This window comes from Tachypleus tridentatus, chromosome 3 (assembly GCF_004210375.1).
Source record: "Tachypleus tridentatus isolate NWPU-2018 chromosome 3, ASM421037v1, whole genome shotgun sequence".
NCBI classification, from domain to species: domain Eukaryota; kingdom Metazoa; phylum Arthropoda; class Merostomata; order Xiphosura; family Limulidae; genus Tachypleus; species Tachypleus tridentatus.
In genome coordinates, this window is record NC_134827.1 from 81,167,569 (window position 1) to 81,187,396 (window position 19,828).

Here is a 19,828-nt window from a genome sequence, read left to right on the forward strand (position 1 = left end):
TTGGTTTGGCAGAACTACTTTCGTTCTTGTGTTATTCATTTTTATTGCACTTTCAGCAGTACATCCCAGCAAGTATGAAAATGTTTCTTTCACACTGTTATATGATTCAATTGATAGAAAAAAACACACAAAACATCATACTTATTTTAAAAGATATAATAAAGCAATCTTTAATATGTAGCCTAAGAAAATTTTAGGGCAAAGCCCTATAGCCTTAGAAGTTTCTTTACATTTTGCTTTGTGTTTATTGTGATTTTAGATCTTTATAGGAATAGCTTCTTTTACTTGTTGAAAATATCTTCATCTTTTAGTAAGCTGGAGTTAATGTAAAGAATGCAATTCTCATGAAGATGTATATCTTTTTCAAGCTAGAGTTTTGCCTTAGGTTTCCTGGATAAAGTACACAAGATAAAGTTATTATATCTTATCAAGGTTCAGGTTACTATTGTACATAAAAAAAAAAAAAAATTATACAGTCCAGGTAAAGATCTCAAGATATGTGATGAAAAAAATAATGTGATTCATAACTGACCTTTTCACCATTTATTGAGAGAAAAACGTTAAATTTAATCTTGTATAAATGGTATTACTTTGTAGAAAAACAAAAACTTGTGGTGGTAATGTTCATCAGATGACTGCTTATAAATGGAATATACCTTTAGCACATTACTCTGGTAAAGTAATTATAAGTTTACTAACAACAAAAGGCAACTGGGATTTCAGTTATGGAAGGTAATTCATTTGTAGCCTGGTCAAATGCTTGATTAAAAAAAAAAAATTCTGAGAATATATAGCATACCAGAAAGTAGTTCTTGTATGTAGTTTCAACTTTAAATTTCCTTGTAAGAGTTCTCAGTATTAATGTTTTAAATTATATTTTAAGTGTTTGTTGAATGGTCTGTATGTTTGTTATTCAAAGAAAATACTTTTATAGTTGTAATTTAATGTGTATCAGTTGTACAAGACATTTATTTTATTAGGCCAGTGCTATAAATAAAAACTAATAAACTAGGTGCAGGTATTTGTGGACTAGAAATTTATTGGTGATATTAGTTTTCCAAAATCATGGTCCTACCACCTTCTAAAGACAAAAAAAAACCCAAATCATGCATATATTTCTATCTTGGCATTGATGCATGCTTGATATAATTATCATCACAAACTGTAAACAGTATTAAATCATCAGTTTCATCCATTCAGTAATGATTTTTCACGTAGGCTAACTCCAATAATAAATTTAAGATAACTGGAGGATTTGTCATCATTATACCTGGGTATAATAGAGATATTCATTTCACTGTGCATTTATCAATGTTGGAATAGACATATGCACATGATTTGAGGTTTTATACCTTTTAACGGCAGTAAACGTTGGTAGAATCAAAAAGAAAGCTTCGAATACATGTATTTCACTGGCACTCAGATGTAGTGGACAAAAAAATATTGCACTGGGCTAATTTTAAACAAAACTTTGTTTATTAAAGGTTTAATGTCACACTCTAGTTGAAGTTATTAGTGTTGAAATACTGTGTATTTGAGGAATTCTATTTGTAGAAGATTTTAAATACAGCTATTATACTGTTAATTATATACAAGTTGTTTTCAGTTTTATTACTTGTTTATTGAGATCAACAATACCCTACTTGCTGTTTACTTTAGCTTTTAGTGCATGATATACTGTAACAAAAAATTATTTAAATGATAGATTAAACTCTTTGTGAAGGGAGATGAAACATCAAAACAATTTATTCATGGACTTAAAACAGTTCAAATGACAGTGGCTGTATTGGAACACAGCTTAATTAAGCCTATTTCTGATAACATAGTTCAGGTCTTACAACTGAGTTTATACATAAGCAGTCAAACATTTTTGTAGAAGCCATTAACAGAGTATATAATTACAAGAGGACCAAATATCTGTTAATTTTGTGTCACCATATATTGCTCGTTATGTTACATTTGATACTTTTTATGTAGGTTTGTTTTGTTTGTTCATAACAGTGTCATTCCTACCTCAAGATCAATGAAGTTTATATGGTATTAAGTTTCAGACATCAGAACAGTCCTATCCGTTTGTTCTCGAAATGAATAAAGAATTTTATAGAATGTTGTCCACAAATTTTTTCTGTAGTACTTCAGAAAGCAATGAATACAGTAACTTTTAGTGTTTCACAAAAAGTATACACAAGTATTAAACTGCTGAAGCTATTGTATAGATTAAGATATCTTTTCTACAGGATAAACTGCATGTTCATGCATAAATAAATGAAGCTAACTTGGACAGTCAGCTAAGAGAAAAATCAAGCTGGATCATTAAGTTGAAATTGCAAATGGTGAATTCCTCTCGTGCATACAGATATACAACTTACCAAGACAGAAGATAACACTGTTGCCTACCACAGTTGTAGTATTAATTCAGACTTTACTTGCACATAATTAGAAGCATCACTGATCCATAAGCCATCTTATTTATGACCTAGGATATTTGTTTTGGTGATTTTACTAAAGTCTTCCTTATCTCACATGGGGTTTGTTTACACAACATTAACAGTTCAGTAGAAATGGGTATACATCTCATTATGAAACTTATATAACACAAGGTTCTGCTGCTTTCTTTTCAAGATTTATTGAGGCTAGTACATGGATCATGATGTATGCTACAAAATATGCTACCCAACCATTTGTAAGTTTATCAAAACATTTACTTACAGTTTTATGAAAGACCTCTTCAGCATACAGTGAAATATTCAAATTTTAAGATACCTGATTATGTGGATTGTTATGGGGTAACAGTATTGTTATTACTTTAAGTTGTCCATTAGTGATACGAACATCAACACTTAGCTTCAAATATTCATGTCACTATTTTTTTTTTTTTTTTAAACAGTGGTCAGATATGTGACTGTGCATTTAGTGGCTTGCACACTGAAACAAGTCAATTGCCAAGTAGATGATACCCTAAACAGTAGTTTACATCAATAAATATGCAGTATTTTGAATTTTTGTCCAAGAAATACTCTTTCAGGTCAAACAAAAATTAAGAGGGTTTTCACTGAACAAAATGAATTACAGGAAGAGAATGAGTTAAAGTTGGCTAATAAAGAGGCTGTCCCAAGTGCAAGTTGGAGAAAAAATTGAATATTCAATTAGTTGTATGAGCCTTTAGCTTCAGAATTCCTTCATCAGAGTACAAATTCCTTTTTAAATGGTAGAAAAATTACTGCTGAATTGACATGAATGATCAATAGAATTCAAATTTTAAATTACCAGAATACTTTTAAAAAAATTTAAGGAAAATTATGTTACAACAAAATTTAAGAGTCAGATTGAGGTTTGTTTGAATCTTGCACAAAACTGCTTGATACCATCCCCACAAACCCTTGGACTACTCTTACCAACAAATAGCTGAAATGGCATGCATTTCTGGCAAAGAGGATTTGAACCTGCAAACCATGAGCTGAGCATCCTACCCACCAGACCATGCTAGGCCAGTTATATGAGGACTTTCATATTAGGTAGTCAAAAAGACTTCTCTCCCATGTCAAGATGGCACATAGGATCTGCAACTGAACTCCAGTTTAACTGACACAAGCTGGTAAGAATAGCAACATTTCCCCTATGCAGAACCCCAGCCCCTTGCAGGTCAACTTCTTGTTACACTGAGTAATATCTGCATTACTTTTCTGTATTCATAACACTTTCAGTCCAAACAAATTATGCAAAAAATTTTGTCTGTAGTATTTACCAAATCACACACTAGTTCTTCTGTCAAGGCAGGCAGTTAGAGAAATAAATACGAAGAGTAGTACACAACGTGTGAAGATTGTTATTGAAAAAACATTCAGCAATGAAGATGGAATTCAATTTTCCAGTCAACTATATCCAGATTATTAAATTTAACTTATTAAGCCTTTCAAATGAAGGGACCAAAGCAGTATCTCTTTGCAGGGAAAACACTAGAAAGAGCAAATCACCTGTTATTTGACTGCAACAAGCATAATAGATGTTGGACTTTGCTTTGCTCATATTGTAGGTTTCAGCTGAAACCCAGACTTTAACTGACAAAAGTGCCATTAATTGTTTCTAAAGTTTGTTTTCCAATCTGCAACCTCTCTTTCACTTCTTTAGATATTGACTAACACAACAGTGCAGGTATAACGTTTCTCCAAGTACATTTCTCTGGCAGAATTTGTTGCACATAGTTGGCATATGAGAATAGTTTTGTACCAGATTTCTTACAAATATCATTTGCAATCACATTCATAAGATCAGATCTTCCGAGAGTAATGTGGTGCATAACATTCTTAATATAGTCATATAACACAAGCAATCAATTGTTCCTGTTAAAAGCACTGAAACGTGGTACCTTCCATCAAGCTTCCTCATTTGGAAAGTTTGATGTTGCTGCAAGTTTGATACTAAACAACTGTAGAATTCAAGACATCATTCCTATGCCCTGTTGGAGTACTACAACAATGCCTTGTGCTTTCACACTTAAATGATCTGCATCATTTCTTGTGCATCACAAAATTTTCATCACTTTCCAACAGGATAATCAATCCTTTTGTTTTCAATTTTCGCTGCAACTGTTTCCCACCTGCTTACATGCCATTTTGATCTTTGGGTCTAAATTATTGCATTCACACTAACATCAAGAGCATTTCCCAAAAGTACCAAACACATGTACTTACAAGCTCTTACCTTATTTTCCTGTATTAATACTGCTTTATCAATAAAAGTTCAGTAAACTCACTAAATGTGAATAGTATTTTGATATCTGTTTTGTGACCAGCTGTGGATCCAGTTTTCACAAAGGATGCAGCAATCACCTGCATTTTGTCCAATCAGGTTTTGGTAAAAGTGTTAGCCAATAAATGATTTGAAAAATTTGTTTCTGTAAAATCCTGGGTGCCTTGCACATGGAAGCACATCAAATTTAGGTTTCATTTTAATAGTCACTGCTATGACTACAATTATGTTTTTATTAACTTCCAAAAAACAAAACACTCTGAACTAGCTTCCTTCTTCTATCAGTTTTACTTTTGATATCTTTTTACTAGCTTTAATTAATAAAAGTCAATGAGGAATGTTTTTAAGTATTTATTTACATGCAAGTACAATACAAAATTAATTACATAATACATTATTACATAGTATTATTATTATTTACATTACTCATAGGTTTTTCTAATTGATAATAGCCAGTTTTCATAGACCTTAATGGTCCGTATATGCTAAACAGCAAGCTTTTAAAAATCCTAGACAGACATTAATCACTGCAGAAATACCTGCAGTGAAAAGTTACTCCAGTATATTCAGAACTCACTGGCTTATTCACAGTTTAAAAGTACATAAATTTCTTATTGGTGTTTTCAATATTATAAACAGAACTGAAGACAGCCTCAACACATGTATGGAAGAAATGAAGGAACAGTCCAGCAGGAAATACAAACCTGGAGAGAAACATACCACTCTTTAATAATAAACACATACACAACTGTTGTCCCTACCATCTTAAAAATACTTGTTATGAAGTTGATGATAACACAAGATAGTTATCAAAACAGTGCCAAACCTTTTCAATATGTACAATTATGTGAATAGCACAAAAGATAACTTCATTCATGTAGTTTTGATTTAAATAAGCAAAATATGTATCTTCTTAATATATTATAATTTGGGAAAACCAAAGTATTTCAATCTCAAGCTGAAGTAGTTTTCTATGAAAATTTACCACAGAAATAAAAACGTTTTCATACCTTAGTCAATTTTGGGCCAACTTTAATAATAGTAACTCTGTGCAAGTTACTTGTGTAAATGAAATAAAATATTTCAGTTTGAGTAACATATTAAGAGCTTGCAATGAAATAGTTTTCTAAATGTTCGAGTTATCTGTAGAATGGACTATATTTCTGGACTACTTTACATTGGTAGTGTTATTAGTTAATATGTATGTAATATTCACCTCCAAATCTAATATCAGGATATTTACCAAACAGTTCATCTTTGACTTTATGCTTTACTTACTTTTCTCCAATATGCTGCAAGATATTTTATTGTTTCATTTGTAGAACACCCCCTAAATGAATATCAACTGTTTTTCTAAGGTAAATATTTATATTTTATTTCCCATTTTCTCTACTACAATTTAACTGTTTTCATCACCACATAGGACAATAAAATGTTTATGGTTAACAAATGAACATACATACCTTTCAATTATTTGTAGAAATCCACTAGAACAAATGTATTTTTCTTGCGTGTGTAATTTCACATCTCTTTCTTATGACTTAGTTTATTTCTAATTATCCTTTCCAATTCTCTTATTCTTGATGCAGGTATGCAACCTTTCCCTACCAACATGATCCTGAAATCAGTAGAGTTATTGTAGGTCAAAGGCCATCCACAAACTCTTTCACTAATGCTTGCACGTGTGAAAGACACCATCTTGAAGAGACAATTCCACAAGTCAAACTACATCAAGTTAAATGTAAACAATCATAACATTCTCAAATATGTATTTTAAGAAGTAATACATAACTAATTAAAATATAAATGTAAGACCTAAATGTAGTCTAACTGTTTAGCAAACCAATACTAAAGGTGAGAAACACTAGCCAAGCATGATACACTTCAACAAAAATGGACTAAGCTTGTTTTCCTTCTCATGCTAAAAGTCTGTTCACTGGTAAAGGTTTATTCAGAATTTAACCGATAGTGCAAAATTTCCTTTTTATTGGCTGTAAGCATGTCATTCAACTTCAAACTGTCACCTAGCAACACAGCTTTATCTTTACAAGTGGGCGTGGCTGACCTTAAGTTTAAAAATATTTCAATGTGGTTATTATGTGAACCCACTCTAATCTGCATGTGGAGTCTGATTAGAGTTATTACACTCCAATGTGCAGCAAGTTTCATTTATGTCAAAAAAAATGTTAGCATCCTCTTTAAAAAATGCCACATTTTGAGCAGCAGGCTCATTTTAAGCTTGGAAAGACAGCTACAAAAACACACGAAATGCTACTGACAATCTATGGAGTTGATGCTGTAACAAAAAACAGTTTAAGTAGTTTGACAGGTTTCAACACAAAAATGAGTCACTGGAAGATGAAAAGATGAAAATATCAACAAAGTCCTCACTCTCATCCAATCAAAGCAACATTTAACCATCCCAGAGTTTGCTCAAGAAAGTGATATTTCATTTGGTCTAGTTCAGTCCATATTGACCGATAACTTCAACATGAAACACATTAGTGCAAAGTTCATTCCACGCATCTTTGCAGATTAGCAAAGAAAACTGAGCTCCAATTTCATCCAAGTCACAAAACTGATGTGTCTCACACACAAACATTTTTAAAGAAAGTGATAATGGGCAATGAAACATGGATTTATGGTTACATGCCAAAGATGAAAGCACAAAGCTCTCCTTGTCACCATGACAAAAAAAAAACAAAAAGCACTCCAACTGAGACAGCAGGTGAAGGTCATGCTCATTGTTTTCTTTGGCATTGAAAGAATAATTCACACAGAATTTATTTCCCAAGGTACTGCCATTAATGCTGTTTTGTTTTTTTAAATTAAGGATTTGGAAACGTGCAAGTGAGACAGACGAAAAAGACCACAGAAGTGACAAAATGAGGTTCTTCTTCACAACAATGCACCCTGCCACTCATCATTTTCCATCCAGCAATCTTTGGCTGATAAAACATACTCCTTGTACCTCAATTAGCATATTCATCTGACTTGTCACCATGAGACTTCTGGTGGTTCCCTAAATTCAAAGGAACCCTGAAATAAAACCAATTTGATACTATTGAGGCCATCAAATCATAAACAACAGACTGTCTGAAGGCAATTTCAAAAGGAGTTCCAGAAATGTTTCAACAAGTGTGTATGTGCATAAGAAGAGTACCTGTCTACTGCTAACAAAACATGTATGTGCCATCATTCACTCAATTTTCTTTTTACCACCCCTTATACCTTTCTCATTTTACTGCTAACATTCCAGAGATGAAAATGTCATACAAGCAATATTTGAATACTTTCAAACATTCTATGTTATATTTTATTTTTAAACACTTTCCAAGAACACATTATCAGACTTACAAAAAATACAAGTAATTCATCAAAAACTAAACATTCAAATCGTTAAAACACACAATTCTAGATTTGGCCAATACTAAAACAATGGCTAGAGATACATAAAATTAGCTGCATTACACCTACCAACATATAACAATAACATAAGAAAAATAACACTGGAAAATATAACATTTTTATCAGATTTTGATCTTACAACTCTGTTTTAACAACTCTGTTTTATGAACTTTCAGACATACCAAGAGTAAGAAAATTAAAAGTATGGTCAAATTAGTAACCTAAGCACAATTATACTGGTTACAAAGCAATAAACATGCATTAGTAAATTAGTAATTAAGATTATTGTATATCACAGTGCCAGCTTTTCCTGTCAGCAAATGAAAAGTAATTATCCCATAACGAGGTTCTAACTGAAATAGTGTTATTATCCTTACAGTATTATAATGTGATGCCAAGTTTAGTCCGTAAGTACCTCTTAGCTACTAAACTATATTTCAGTACTGTAAGCAGACATATACATGATTACAACAAACTTGTGTGTAATCATACCTGGCTCTGCCCTAGTGTGGAGCTTCACTATTACTCTAGGTCTACAGTCACCAAATAAAGGAACCACAACTAGTCTTTAGACCAGTCTGATTCCTGAACTGTCCATAAAAAGTGGGACAGCCTAGTGACTTCCAACCATCTTGGTGTATAGAAGGCAGAACATGATTACAAGTACAATAATACTTCATATCAAAATAAACCAGATTCTACTAAAATTTCTTAACTAAAAACAACTTCAAATGTTACAAAATTTAAATATCCCAAAACTCTTTAAAGTATGAATCTTATTAATGACATTTACCTTTACTTTGTAATGTTATTGTGAAGAAAATAATGAAGTAAATAAAAACTAATTAAGCACTGGGCTCACTCAATTCAACTAACCTTCCAATCACATGGCCATAAAACCACACACACACACACACACACTAATGCTGAATGTACCATGTTTCAAGACAAACTTTGGCAATTTTTTAATAAACATTAAGTTCATTGTACACACAAATGAATTTCATTTTCTCTACATTAACTGTAGCAAGATCAAAGTACGGTGTAATTAAAAACTATAAAGCAGATAATTTAACCTGACTTTTAGTTTTATTGTTTTATACTGCACTGTAAACTCTGTTACAATATTTGTAAACCAATACATTATAAGCTTCGATAGCAGTTGATCACAATTTATTTTTACTTAAATGTTACTTAACCTATTAAGTTAATTTTTTTTAATATACTTTAGTTACTTTTGTTTAAAAAAAAATATGAAAAAAGTTTATAAACTTCAGCAGTTTAGGGCATTTTCACTCGTACTTTGCTTTTATAAAACCCTACTTTTCCTATGTTCAAGAAATAATTCATATCTTTCTAACATTTCAATTCTGTAGACAAAATATATTACACACAAGAATACAGTAACTTAACATTACTATAAAATAATAAATAACACAAGGTTAAAATATCAGGTCATGCCATAAGTAATGTCCAAAAATTTAATTATTTCTGTCTTTGTAGAAGACTTTAATGACTAAAATATGTAGTAGGATGTGTATAAAAATGTTCAGACAAATAAAAGAAACTAACAACTCCACCTTTTCAGGTCATTGATAAAATAAACCCTTATGAAAGTGGATTTGTCCGAGGAGTATATTAAGCACATAATTGTTTATAAGTTTACAAAAAGTGCAGCAGAAACTACCCGAAACACTCAAGGTGTTTATGGTGCAGTCTCTCAATGAAAAAAAATGTCAAAGGTGGTTTCAGAAGTTCAGATCAGATGATGACAGCTTAAGTGATGCATTACGTTCAGGTTGTCCTGTTGAGTTTCATGATGACTTGCTGCTGGCTGCACTTGATGAAGATTGTGCTGTAACAGTTGGAGAACTAGCACAGAAGCTTAATTCAACCCATTCAATTGTTCATCATCATCTGCAACAGCTTGGAAAGGTGTCAAAACATACAAAATGGATCCCCCATGATGTGACAGAAGCAAACCTTAAAGCAACAGTGGACATTTGCATTTCTCTGCACTTTCGTGAATGCAACTCACCCTTTTTTGGACAGGTTAGTGACTGGAAATGAAAAAAAATGGATATTTTATAAAAATCGTAAGCACTGCATGAAATGTTTCAGTGCAGGTAAACTGGCTAAAGCACAGCCCAAAATGGACCTCCACCTTAGGAAAGTCTTGTTAAGCATTTGGTGGGATATTGTTGGTGTGATCCACTTTGAGTTGCTGCCATTCAATGCAACGATTACATCAGACTTCTATTGTCAACAGTTAGAGCACTTGAATGTTTCACTGAAAGAAAAGAGGCCTGCTTTGATTGTTCGTAAAGGTGTTCAGATAGTGAGGATCAAACCTGCAAAGACTGAAGAGTTAGGACTGGGAAAAACTTCAACATCTTTCTTATTCTCCAGACCTTGCCCCATCTGATTATCATCTATTCCAAAGTTTGCAGAACCATCTTGATGGAAAAGAGTTTTGAACACATGAAGATGTCAAAACTACCCTCTTTACATTCTTTTCCTCCAAACCCCAAGAATTTTATAGAAGTAACATTCAGAAGCTTGTGAATCATTGGCAGAAAGTAATTAATAATAATGGAACATACATTATTGATTAAATAATATTAAAAGTGTTTGAAATCCTTTCTTATTTTCCAAACCTAAAATTGGACATTACTCAAAGGATGACCTTTCTCACTGGTAGAAATAAACTAATAGTCTCTGCTATTCAGAATCTTTTCATATTTGAAATCTACAAAAGTTTGAAAAAAAGTTACAACAGTTATTTAATTTTTAATGTAACTGTAAAAAATAAAATCAGAAATGAAAGTATTGTCCAACTCTCGTAAGACAGTTTCTTAGTGAAAATATCATTAAAGGCAAGAGCAGCCAAAATAAATAGTTATAATACAATTATTTATCTCAGCATTATTTTTACAACATTACATGCACATACAACTTACATGAATCCTTTTATATCAATCATTTGAAAAAATGGTATAAAAGATGTTTTCTATATTATTCCTTTTTCTTATTGTACATCAGATACTAAGCTATTGTAGGCAGAGATATACATGATTACAGCAAACTTGTGAGTAATATACCTGGCTCTGCCCTAGAGTAAAACTTCTTTTCTCTAGGTTTATGGCCACCAAATTAAGAAATCAAAACTAGTCCATAGGTCAGGACTAATCTGATTCCTGAACTGCCCAGTTCAACAGTGGAGCAGGTTAATGACCACCAACCATTTTGGTACATGAAAGGGAAAACATATCATGAACTATAATTTTTCATAACTAAAAATACACTACAAACTATACTATTATTTCCTTGCAAAAAAAACAAACCTCACTACAACAAAACTACAGTAGGACTGTTCAATCTTTCACCATCTATGAAGTGCTTCTACTGCATCAAAACATTTGCAAGCTGAGGATAACAATCTTGTTGAAAGTTGTAGATTTATTACAAAGTTCTCTCACTCATTAATCGAGCCGCCTCCAACCTTTTATTTTCTAAACAACAGTAGGTTCCTAGTCGAATTTAAATCAATCTTTCTAGTATGAAGGTCTTTCTGATGTGGCATAATACTTTGAAATAAGATTTTGAGAATGCATTATGAGAGTCAAAGTTATCACCTCTCTTTTTCAGCATCTTTTTGACAAATCCAACAAGACCTGGGTAACCATAAACAGAGAAACAAAAAGACAAATGTTACAATATAATACAATACAATTGTCTGGTCAGTACTTATACTCTATATGCATAAAAATATTTTATTACCATAAATTCATCTAGCAAGGTAGATTAAAAATTCATACATCCCATTTAGCTTCTTTGTCATTTTCTTCTGTTAATATTAATATCACAGCAAAATAGAGGTTATATAAATAACACATATTTAATGGTTTAGACAAGTTACAACTTACAAACCCACAAGTTTCAACAGTTACACTTTACAGTGATTTTAATTTATTGAATTTATTTTGAAACGTTATAAAATTCTAGTTAGTTTTAATCCTCCCCTTACGTCCACCTTCGACATGCCACAACAGCAGTCAATTAATAAAGTAATATAATTATAATGGTAGTAGTACAGTAAGCCTAACGTTAGGGATTTGATGATTTTTGTCAACAGCTACATATAAGAACTAACATTACAATTAACAATAGCAGTTACTATTCCAGTATTCGTATTACTCTTACGGAATTTAATCAAAAAGTTGCTAATTGTTGTAATACTGCAACTCAGAATACAATTAAAATAATTAACACAGTAAAAAATTAAAAATTTCACTCAAGTTCCTCTTTGTATCTGAAACTTAAAAAAAAAATACCTTTCTACGCGCTTAGTTCTATACTCTTACAAGTCCTAAACCTAGTTAATAATAACATAAGTTATAATATTATTTTTTCTAATTAATCTAACTTTTAGTATTTATACTCATTGTGAAAATATATACTCAAGTAATCAATAAATCACAAAAAAAGGACCAAAAACAATACACTACCAAAAGACTACTTCAAACGTTGTTCTAACTCCTTCAATGCTCTTACACTCACTTATAGTTAAAAAAAAGACCTTCCCATCGTACCTTGCGTCACAGACGCCATTCGTTAGTATTTAAAATTTTATATCTACATACAATAATACACATATATATATATTTTCCTTCACTATGAAACTTTTGCACTATGTGTTTGTATTTTATAAAATGAATTAAAATGTCAAATACCAAATAATATCTATAGATTTAAATAAGTAAAAAAGCATACAGAAAAACATGAAATATGGAGAAAATTGAAAACAAAGTTCGTACTCAAATAAAAAATAACGAACTGAAAAATCGCCGTACAAGCGCCTCTTTGTTTGTTTGTTTTGTTGAATTTCGCGCAAAGCTACTCGAGGGCTATCTGCGCTAGCCGTCCCTAATTTAGCAGTGTAAAACCAGTCATCACCATCTACCGGCAACTCTTGGACTACTCTTTTACCAACGAATATGGGGGATTGACGGTCACATTATAACGTCCCCACGGCTGGGAGGGCGAGCATGTTTGGTGCGACCGGTATTCGAACTCGCTTGGCCATGCCGGGCCGAAAATATAATTTGTGTTATCTGAGTTTGTTGTTTAGTTTTTTGTTTTTTTTTAATTAGCACAAAGCTACACAACGGGCTCTCGGTGCTCTGCCCACCACGGGTATCGAAACCCGGTCTTTAGTGTTTTAAGTCCACAGACATACCGCTGAGCCACTGAGGGTCGCGCCTCTATCTTAATAATTTGTAATAATACTATTCATACCTTATTGAAAAATACTAGAAAAAAATGAATATATTATCAAAAGGATTTTGTTTCTGAGAAGTACTATACAGAAAAAAGTGTTCAGGTTGTACTCTTTACTCATACGTAACTCACTGCATTAAATTTATTCAATGTACAAAACTCAAAATGTTCATAAATCTTACTGGTATAAACTATAATGTCTTTATATATTAAAAGTAGTAATGTTTACTGAAAAAAATAATAGTTTTTTTAAGAACTACAGTTTCTCAGCACCATATTAAAAATTATATGAACAAAGATACAGTAAAACCTTCAGGTACAGTTCTGCTGAAAGTCATATTCTTGTTTTGAGAAGAGTACTTTTATTTAAATAGATGGTGTGGATATTTTGGCGAAATATATAAAACATTAACACACGCTGAGTTTGGTTTGTTTTGAATTTCGCGAAAAGCTACTCGAGGGTTATCTGCGCAAGCCGTCCCTAATTTAGCAATGTAATACTAGAGGGAAGACAGCTAGTCATCAGCACCCACCGCCAACTTCTGGGCTACTCTTTCACAAACGAAAAGTGGGATTGACCATTACATAATAATGACCCTAATGTTTAATGTGACGGGAATTCGAACCCGCAACTGTCGGATTAAGAGTCGAGTGCCCTTAACCACCTGGCCATGCTTGGCCCCAGACGCTAACATTAGTTATTGTAATTTACATATTGAAAAATTCAACAAACGTTTATTAGTTTATAAAATATTTCTCATTTGTAAGATCTACATTTTTTCAAGCATAATAATATCACTTGATGCATTAATATATTAGTCTAGAACACACATGCACATCATTGCCTGGTAATATTTAAGTGAATAGTAATTTTTAATACTTTTCATAGGTTATAGTCTAAAATTTTAAAAATATAGCATTCATTCCCAACATTATTTTCCCGGTACACAGTTGGTATATGTTACGATCGTTCTACGCGAACATTCTTTCCCGTATAGTTACAGCATCTCTCAGGTGAAATTGGAACCAGCAGACAGAAGAGCTTGAAAATCTTTGCTTGTGTGTTTGTGTTATTTTTTACAACAAAGCCACATCGGGCTATCTCATGAGTCCACCGAGGAGAATCGAACCCCTTATTTTAGCGTTGTAAATCCGTAGACTTACCGCTGTACGAGCGAGGAACTTACTTGTGAGAGAACAAACTTAATAGAGAGAGTAAGTTTAAAACAAATAATAATAATCTTTATTTTGGGAATCATATTATCGAATTTTACCCTTTTATATTAAGTAGAAGAAAATCAGTGATGACGAGAAAACCCACTTGTAGAGAAAATATATATAGGTAAAAACGGCTGGCATGAGTTGAGAAAAAATTTTATGTAGAGGAGGGAACAACATCGTCAGGTTCACAAGGAAAGAAAGAGGTAACTGACCGATAGCTGACCACATCTTAAAAGGGGGTTGTGTAACTGAGTGTAGGGATGTAAAAGGCGTGCTTAGATGTTTGATTATATTTATTAATATAGATATAAAGGTGTTTCTTTGTAGTAGTTTATTTTGGGCTTGATTTGTTATATAAGTAAGGCTTTTTTAATTTTGCGTCTGTTTATGTTTCTTTCTTTATATAGTATTTGGGAGTTTTTGTATGGTTATGCTGTGTTTATTTGATTTGCAGTGTTCGAAAACGTGTGAAAGTGACTTTTTGTGTTCTTTGAATCTGGTTTCCATTTTTCTCCTTGTTTCTCCAATATAGAAGTCGTGGCAGTTATCACAGTGTATTTTATAAATAAAGTTGGTGTGGTGTTTGTCAGCGTAGTTTCTGCATAGTATAGATCTTAGTTTTGTGCCTGGTTTTGAATAAATTTGGTATTAACTGGAATATCATATTTTGTTACCAGTTTTTGCGAAATGTTGGTTATTTTTCTGCTGATGTCGGGAATATATGGTATGCAGCAATATATGGTTTCGTGATTTTTCAATTCGTGGGATATATTTACCTTTGTTAGTTGATTTTGCTTTTTGTCTAGGTGTGTGCATATAATGTTTTCTACGGTTTGTGGAGGAAAATTATTGATGTTGATGAAGTATTGTTTTATTTTGTCTAATTTGTCATTAATTTTATCTGGTAAGCATAGTTTTATGGCTGTGTTTATTTGGTTTATTAGCATGTTGAGTTTTTGTTTTGTTTTGTTTCATGCGCTGAGTCCCAAGGAATGTATAGTACAGTATGGGTGATTTTTCGATGGATTCACATGGTCAGTTCTGTGTTAGGTGTTCAAGAGTATGATAACGAAGAAATATCTTTATTTTGGCTCAGGAAGGAAAAATAACTTCTTGTATTGTCTTGAAAGAAGCCACCAGGGTATCAATAAACACACGTGGCCCAGCACGGCCGGGTGGTTAAGGCACTCGACTCGTAATCCGAGGGTCGCGGGTTCGCATCCCCGTCACACCAAACATGTTAGCCCTTTCAGCCGTGGGGGCGTTATAATGTGACGGTCAATCCTCCTATTCGTTGGTAAAAGAGTAGCCTAAGAGTTGGCAGTGGGTGGTGATGACTAGTTGCATTCTTACTAGTCTTACACTGCTAAATTAAGGACGGATAGAGCAGATAGCCCTCGTGTAGCTTTGCGCTAAATTCAATCAATAAACACTAAGGTTGTATAGAGGGTTTAGTAAAAGCAATAAAGTAATGTAACTGTAACACCATTTCTGTGATGGGGAATAATGTCAGTGTCAATGAACTAGTTGTAAAGTAACGTCATTTGTAAAATAAATTACCATCACAAATACAAAGTCTTAATTTGATTTTTAGTTCAAGTCCTACATTCAATCTTTGTGTCCCATAGGTAACACAACCTGTTAATATTTATCAGTGAATGTGATAACTCAGCAGTTACCCAAGTTTTGAATATAATAATGTTATGTAACATAAATTTGGTTCCTGGATAGTATGTGTTATTTCTTAATTGCTTATGTTGTAAAAGTATAGAAAATGGCCATTATTCCATACAAACTATTTTCTACGTAAAAACGGGCAAATTTGCGCATTTTCAATAACATAAGGTCTGAATAAAACAACACATGAATCAAGATTCACATGTATTTATACTAACGTTATACAAAAATGTTTAGAAGTGAGTAGTTTTTCGAGATTTGCAATTGTAATGTGAATCACTTTCACGTATCAACCCCCAAACATAGTCTTCCATCATGTTTTCGTTATACCCTCCTTGGTAGCGGCGTTCAAAGTCCAATATATCTTGGTGGAAGCGTTCCTCTTGCTCCTCTGATATGCTCCCATGCTCTCCTTGAATTTATCAAGATGAGTGTCAAGGATATGGACTTTCAGAGACATCCTGCAGCCCATTGTGCCGTAGCATTTCAACAAAACCTCAACCAGTTCCAAATAATTTTCAGGCTTGTGATTGCCCAAGAAGCCCCGAACCACTGCGATAAAACTGTCCCAAGCTTTTTTTCCTTTCCTACTGCGCTTATTAGAGAATTCTGTGCACTCCAGGATCTTCTTTATTTGTGGTCCAACGAAGACACCAGCTTTGACCTTTGCCTTAGACAGCTTAGGGAAGAAGTCTCGAAGGTACTTGAAGGCTGCAGACTCCTTATCAAGAGCTGTAGAAAACTGTTTCATAAGACCCAATTTTATGTGCAATGGTGGGAACAACACCTTCTGGAGGTCCACTAGTGACTCACACTTAACATTGTGCCTCCCTACAGAGAACTCGGTCCGTTGTGGCCAGAGCTTCCTGTTGTAGTGCATTGCGGTGCCATTGCTGTCCCAAAGGAAAAGATAACAGAGAAACTTAGTAAAGCCTCCTTAGAAACCCATCAGGAATGTAACCATTTTGAAGTCTCAGATAACTTCCCAGCCATACTCATCATACTTCAAGGCTTCTAGCAAGGTTTTGACGCTGTTGTATTCCACTTTGAGGTGCACTGAATGAGCCAGGGGAAGAGACGGATACTTATTCCCGTTATAGAGCAGCACAGCTTTGAGGCTTCTGGATGAGCTATCAATGAAAAGGCGTCACTCGTTTGGGTTACAGGTATTTCTAATTGCCTCGTACAGACCGGATACACTGTGGCAGAAGCAGAGCCCATCTTGACGAGTGAAGAAGCTTGCAAAATGTCGGTGACGCTTTCTTTGACTTGTGACTTGCACACTTTTATCTAAAAAATCCTACTCCTTTAGCGTAGATGATCTATGTGTTCACTTAGGCAGCTAGAACTAAACTGAAGTGGTGAGTGATGAGCCCCTGTATATATAATTTACTATGAAAAGTTCTAGAAAAGTCTAAAAGGTTCTTGAAAATTCTCGTACGTTCTATAACATTATAGAAAATTATTGTAAGTTCTACAAGATTCTAGAAAGTTCTTGAAAATTCTTGTAAGTTCGAGAAATTATTCTATCAGCTACTCACTACTGAATCTACATGGGATGTTCTGGAAAATGGGTAAAGTTGAAAATTTCATTATCCAGGTCGGAAAAGCAAAGTTTCCATTTACTTTAGGCATAAGCAATTGGGAAATAATACTTTCTGCCCAGAAACAAGAAACAGTAAAAATTTTGTTACATAGTGTAATTGAAATTGCATCGTAAAAATATGGGCGAGTTCTTTCTTCTCTAAATCGCACACACAAGACCTTTTTTTTAAAAAAAATCAGTCTGGTTAGTTTAAACTATTTGCCCTTTTATTTAGTTTCTTAATACAAAACAAAAATCCTCCCCTCTGGTACAGCGTTAATTTCACGGCTTACACGCTAAGATCCGCGCTCGATTCTCCGCCTTAGACACAGGAAATAGCTCAACATGGCTTTGTTCTCATATAAATAAACAAACAAAAACGAAATGTTCAATTATACTTGAAAATGCATAAAAAATTACTGAACAGTGACCTTATAAAACCAAGGTTTAGCATTCGATTCCTTCGACAGACGCAGGGCAGATAGACCATTTAGTCGTTTAACATTGAAACAAATAAAAATTTATAAAATATGTGAGCACAATTTATTTACCTCTTGCGTTGCTTAAACATAAGATAAATAATTGTATGAAGAAAAACATAAATTAATTGTATATCCTTAAGGAGGACTTCACGTCTACTGACAATTTAAATTTAGTCTCCTGACAGGAAGTCCTCTTATAGCTCAGGGATAATTCTGAGAGATTGTAACTCTAGAATTGTGAATAGTCCCTTGTGTAACTTTGTGCTTGATAACAAATAAACCTGACAGGAAATAGTTTCCTGAACCACTTATCTCTTGGTGCAGTATGAACACGAACTCTTCCCAAACTGGGTTAGTTTTCTGTGTTCTTCCGTTGTAGATTAATAACAGAGCTGATAGCAACAACACGAAATGAACGTAGAGAATATAAAATGCGTTTTCCATTAATTTTTTTTAAAATCATCTAAGAAAGAAAAAAATACAAATCTAGTTGCGAAAGCTACAACGAACTTAAATTGCATTCTTAGATTTTTCTGAATCATATACCGAATATCACCAACATTATGTTGTATTTGTTTTTTATTATCGTTAATTCTCACTTCATTACAGTGATATATCTTGGTTAGTCAGCAATTGAGATACATTAGGCCCGCTAACGACAGGAGGTCTTATAATCTCGTGTTTTGAAATGTATTTCTCTAGAAATTGCTGTTACCATACCACGAAGGGGACTAAACAAAACTAAAAGTTCACACAAATAAATCATGCTTGATAATACTCTTAAAACACAATATAAAACAATAGACACTACAATATGCAAAGTTATTGTGTGCTTTGTGTGGGCCCCCCGCTAGTACAGCGGTATGTCTCCGGATTTACAACGCTAAAATCAGGGGTTCGATTCCCCTCGGTGGGCTAAGCAGATAGCCCTTTGTGGCTTTGCTGTAAGAAAACACACACAAACACACACGCTTTGTGTGTATGGGTTTAAAAAGAAAGGACGTAAGAGCAACAGTATTCCCAAATGAAGATTCTTCTATAAGTCCATGTGGTTCCATTTGTAAAGTAAACTAGGTAAAAATGAAGACACTCAATAAAAATAATCCAAAATTAAGTTTAAAAGAACTTACTGCAAGAAAAAACTACATTACTATTGTGACATATACAAGTCAATCTTGAATTTCACTAACTCGTTTCACTTCTAAGTTCAAATCCATGTTGTCTTTCTGGCAATGCACGCTAGCCCTTGTATTCACTTAGTGCGACCATCAACAAACAAAGTACACTTTAGGGCCCTGATAATTTTTACTATAACGTAAAATCATACCTGTAAAATAATAATAAAAATTGCAGAAACTAGCAAGCTTCTGTTCAATTTTTGCATAAAATACAAATTAACTTTTATGTTATAAATAAAGGAAGTGCA

At 33.2% G+C, this 19,828-nt stretch overlaps 1 protein-coding gene across 12 annotated transcripts in view; it reads right to left on the reverse strand.

The window, feature by feature from the left end:
* Positions 1-19,828, reverse strand: part of LOC143247340 (uncharacterized) — a 47,717-nt gene that overhangs the window by 17,174 nt on the left and 10,715 nt on the right. For 5 of the 12 annotated variants that reach the window (XR_013026520.1, XR_013026518.1, XR_013026516.1 and 2 more), the window contains 3 exons: positions 11,502-11,831; positions 6,213-6,447; positions 5,085-5,453 (listed from right to left, as the gene is read on the reverse strand). Coding sequence is in view for 7 of the 12 variants with exons in the window: in XM_076495219.1 (XP_076351334.1) it covers positions 16,649-17,215 (567 nt within the window). In the remaining 5 variants the exon portion in view is untranslated. Of the gene's footprint in view, positions 1-5,084; positions 5,454-6,212; positions 6,475-11,501; positions 11,832-12,665; positions 19,825-19,828 lie in introns of those variants that run through there. The other 7 variants (XM_076495219.1, XM_076495216.1, XM_076495217.1 and 4 more) reach the window with 5 other exon arrangements.